The sequence below is a fragment of the Chrysoperla carnea genome, unplaced genomic scaffold (assembly GCF_905475395.1).
Source record: "Chrysoperla carnea unplaced genomic scaffold, inChrCarn1.1, whole genome shotgun sequence".
NCBI classification, from domain to species: domain Eukaryota; kingdom Metazoa; phylum Arthropoda; class Insecta; order Neuroptera; family Chrysopidae; genus Chrysoperla; species Chrysoperla carnea.
Genome location: NW_025408268.1, coordinates 139,396 through 142,397, shown reverse-complemented (window position 1 = coordinate 142,397; position 3,002 = coordinate 139,396). Strand labels below are relative to the sequence as shown.

General features: G+C 29.0%; 1 protein-coding gene across 1 annotated transcript; it reads right to left on the bottom strand.

Annotated features, from left to right (window-relative positions):
- Positions 1–228: 228 nt before the first annotated feature.
- On the bottom strand, positions 229–844 carry LOC123304867. The gene is made up of 2 exons (XM_044886430.1): positions 779–844; positions 229–723 (listed from the first exon to the last, which is right to left on the bottom strand). The coding sequence occupies exons 1-2, from the start codon at positions 842–844 to the stop codon at positions 229–231; spliced, it is 561 nt and encodes a 186-aa protein (XP_044742365.1).
- Between the last annotated feature and the right edge of the window lie 2,158 nt (positions 845–3,002).

Sequence of the window (3,002 nt, the reverse complement as noted above, 5' to 3'; positions counted from 1 at the left end):
TTGTTATACAAATGTTTTTTGATTCATGTTTATTACTCAAAATTACTTGATGGTGCGAATATAATTATCACAAACAAGGTGTATTTATAACCTGAAAATAAGGTGGTGAGGTCATTTCATAGATAAAACAAAACGATGATTAATTAAATTATAGGTGTTTTTTATTGTAAATATAAACACATTTTAAAAAAAAACTTATCATAGACAATTATATTCATGTTTTTATTTCTATATACAATCATGATGATCACTATTTCTTCCACAATCACATCTGTCTATTTCATTACAATTTGTAACACATATCCATGGCTCGAACCATTTCGGTATATTTCCACCATCCATTTGTTGGTATAGCATTCTACAGAGAATTTCAGGATCTATTTGTTGATACCATAAAAACATTCTCTCATCATGTCTAGCACTATCACCAATCCATTGTTTTCGACGGATATCGTATGTACCCCAATTTTTTCTCAAGTTACTTCCATGGATAAGATCATCACAACATTCATTTAGTAATATTTCAAACTGATTGAAATCTCTTTTAAAGTAGTTGAACTTTTTCGCATAATTTACAAATAAGATTGCATCCAAACAATTTCTTACTATAAATGCAGCAATATGAAAGCAATCATCAACTTCTAAATAAGAATACCGTAATGTGTCGATTAACTTTGTAGGTATACTCCAACGACATGCCTCCATAAGTTGATAAAATTCCATCTATAAAAATATTTGGCTACAATTTTCTAAACAGATCTTATCAAACAATACTCACATTAAAATATTCTGGGTAAATCATCTCCGAATTTTGAAACAGATCAATATGATTTTGTAGCGACATTGTACCCCATAATTGTAATGAATTAAAATAAACACCATTTTTTACAAAAATATCCATAATTTATTTAGTATTATTTTTTTTTTTAAATATCAAAAACATAAACTTTACAATTTTTTATAACAATAACAATAAAATATATATATCTTGCAGTAATAAAATTCAATATAGGAATGATTTGTTAAAAAAAATTTTGATGTTCTTGAACATAGTCATCATCACTATCACCATCGTCTTCGAATAGGCGCAGTCTCAGTTGGTGACTTCTTCCAATTTTCTCCTCCACCCTCAAATACCCCGGTTTTGTGTTAAATAATTTAATCATGTTGTCCGTCAACACTGCAAACCTAGATGGTAGAAAAACTCCCTCGTTTTCTGTACCATCTAGGCTTATATCCACTAAAACTTTTATTGATGGCCCATGTATCGTTAGAATCCGCTCCATTTTTAGTATTTTTAATTTTTTTTTCAGTGGCAAGTCGTCCATTTTTATGCATGGTCGCACTAAACAACTATCTAATAATTTTAATTCTGCTCTATTCATTTTGATTAATATTATGAATATTTAATGAAAACTGATGTTACCGTAATGTCGAGCGCCTTTTTTATATGATTACCACCACTCCAAAAATCCCCCCCCACCAGCAGAAATTATTATCTAACATGCGTAAAATTATTTTAAGATCTAATGCGATTCAAACAAGTTTAAACATGTTCAAACAAGTTTGAACATGTATTTTTATTCAAACAAGTTTGAACTTGTAACAGGATGATGATATCATATTTTTCAAGGTCAAATCTATTTCAACATATTTTTGAGAATAGCTGACACGTGTAAAATTATTTTAAGATCAAAGTCCATTCAAACAAGTTTGAACATGTATTTTTATTATGTAAATTTCAAGTGTCATATTACATTGCTTAATCATAAAAAATATTAATATCCGGTCACGTGTTTTGACACATGTAAAATTATTTCAAACAAGTTTGAACTTGTAACAAGATGATGATATCATATTTTTCAAGGTCAAATTAACATATTCTTGAAAATTGCTGACACGTGTAAAATTATTTTAAGATCAAAGTCCATTCAAACAAGTTTGAACATGTATTTTTATTATGTAAATTTCAAGTGTCATATTACATTGCTTAATCATAAAAAAATATTAACATCCTGTCACGTATCTTGAATTTTATCGTGTATACTTAAAGTGTCAAATTACAATATTTTTCAAGGTTAGATGATATCTATTTCAACATATTCTTGAAAATTGCTGACTCATAATATTCTTTTCTTGGAATTCAGATTTGCAAATTATTATCTAACACGTTCAAGTGTCATATTACATTGCTAATCATAAAAAAATATTAGCATCCGGTCACGTGTTTTGACACATGTAAAATTATTTCAAACAAGTTTGAACTTGTTATAAGATGATGATATCATATTTTTCAAGGTCAAATTAACATATTCTTGAAAATTGCTGACACGTGTAAAATTATTTTAAGATCAAAGTCCATTCAAACAAGTTTGAACATGTATTTTTATTATGTAAATTTCAAGTGTCATATTACATTGCTTAATCATAAAAAAAAAAAAATATTAACATCCGGTCACGTGTTTTGACACATGTAAAATTATTTCAAACAAGTTTGAACTTGTTATAAGATGATGATATCATATTTTTCAAGGTCAAATTAACATATTCTTGAAAATTGCTGACACGTGTGAAATTATTTTAAGATCAAAGTCCATTCAAACAAGTTTGAACATGTATTTTTATTATGTAAATTTCAAGTGTCATATTACAATGCTGACTCAATAAAAAAAAAAAAAAAAAAAATATTAACATCCGGTCACGTATCTTGAATTTTATCATGTATATTTAAAGTGTCAAATTACAATATTTTTCAAGGTCAAATTAACATATTCTTGAAAATTGCTAACTAATGTCAACGTCCCGCCCCCCGTTCACTCCCCGTCAAGCACCACTATTGGTCAAAGCCAATGACGTCATCAATGCTTAGGCAGCCATTATTCTCCTCCACCACACCTCCCGACGCCATCTTAATTTACTATTGGCCAATGCCGAGGTTTCCAACATTCACCTAGGTTTGCCCTTACGTCCCGCCCCCTGTTCACTCTCCGCCACTATTGGTT

Excerpts from the sequence above, each read along its gene's own strand:
- LOC123304867 (XM_044886430.1), bottom strand. The coding sequence starts at position 844 with ATGTCGCTACAAAATCATATTGATCTGTTTCAAAATTCGGAGATGATT. Across the intron at positions 724-778 it reads TTTACCCAGAATATTTTAAT|ATGGAATTTTATCAACTTAT; the intron begins GTGAGTATTGTT and ends ATATTTTTATAG.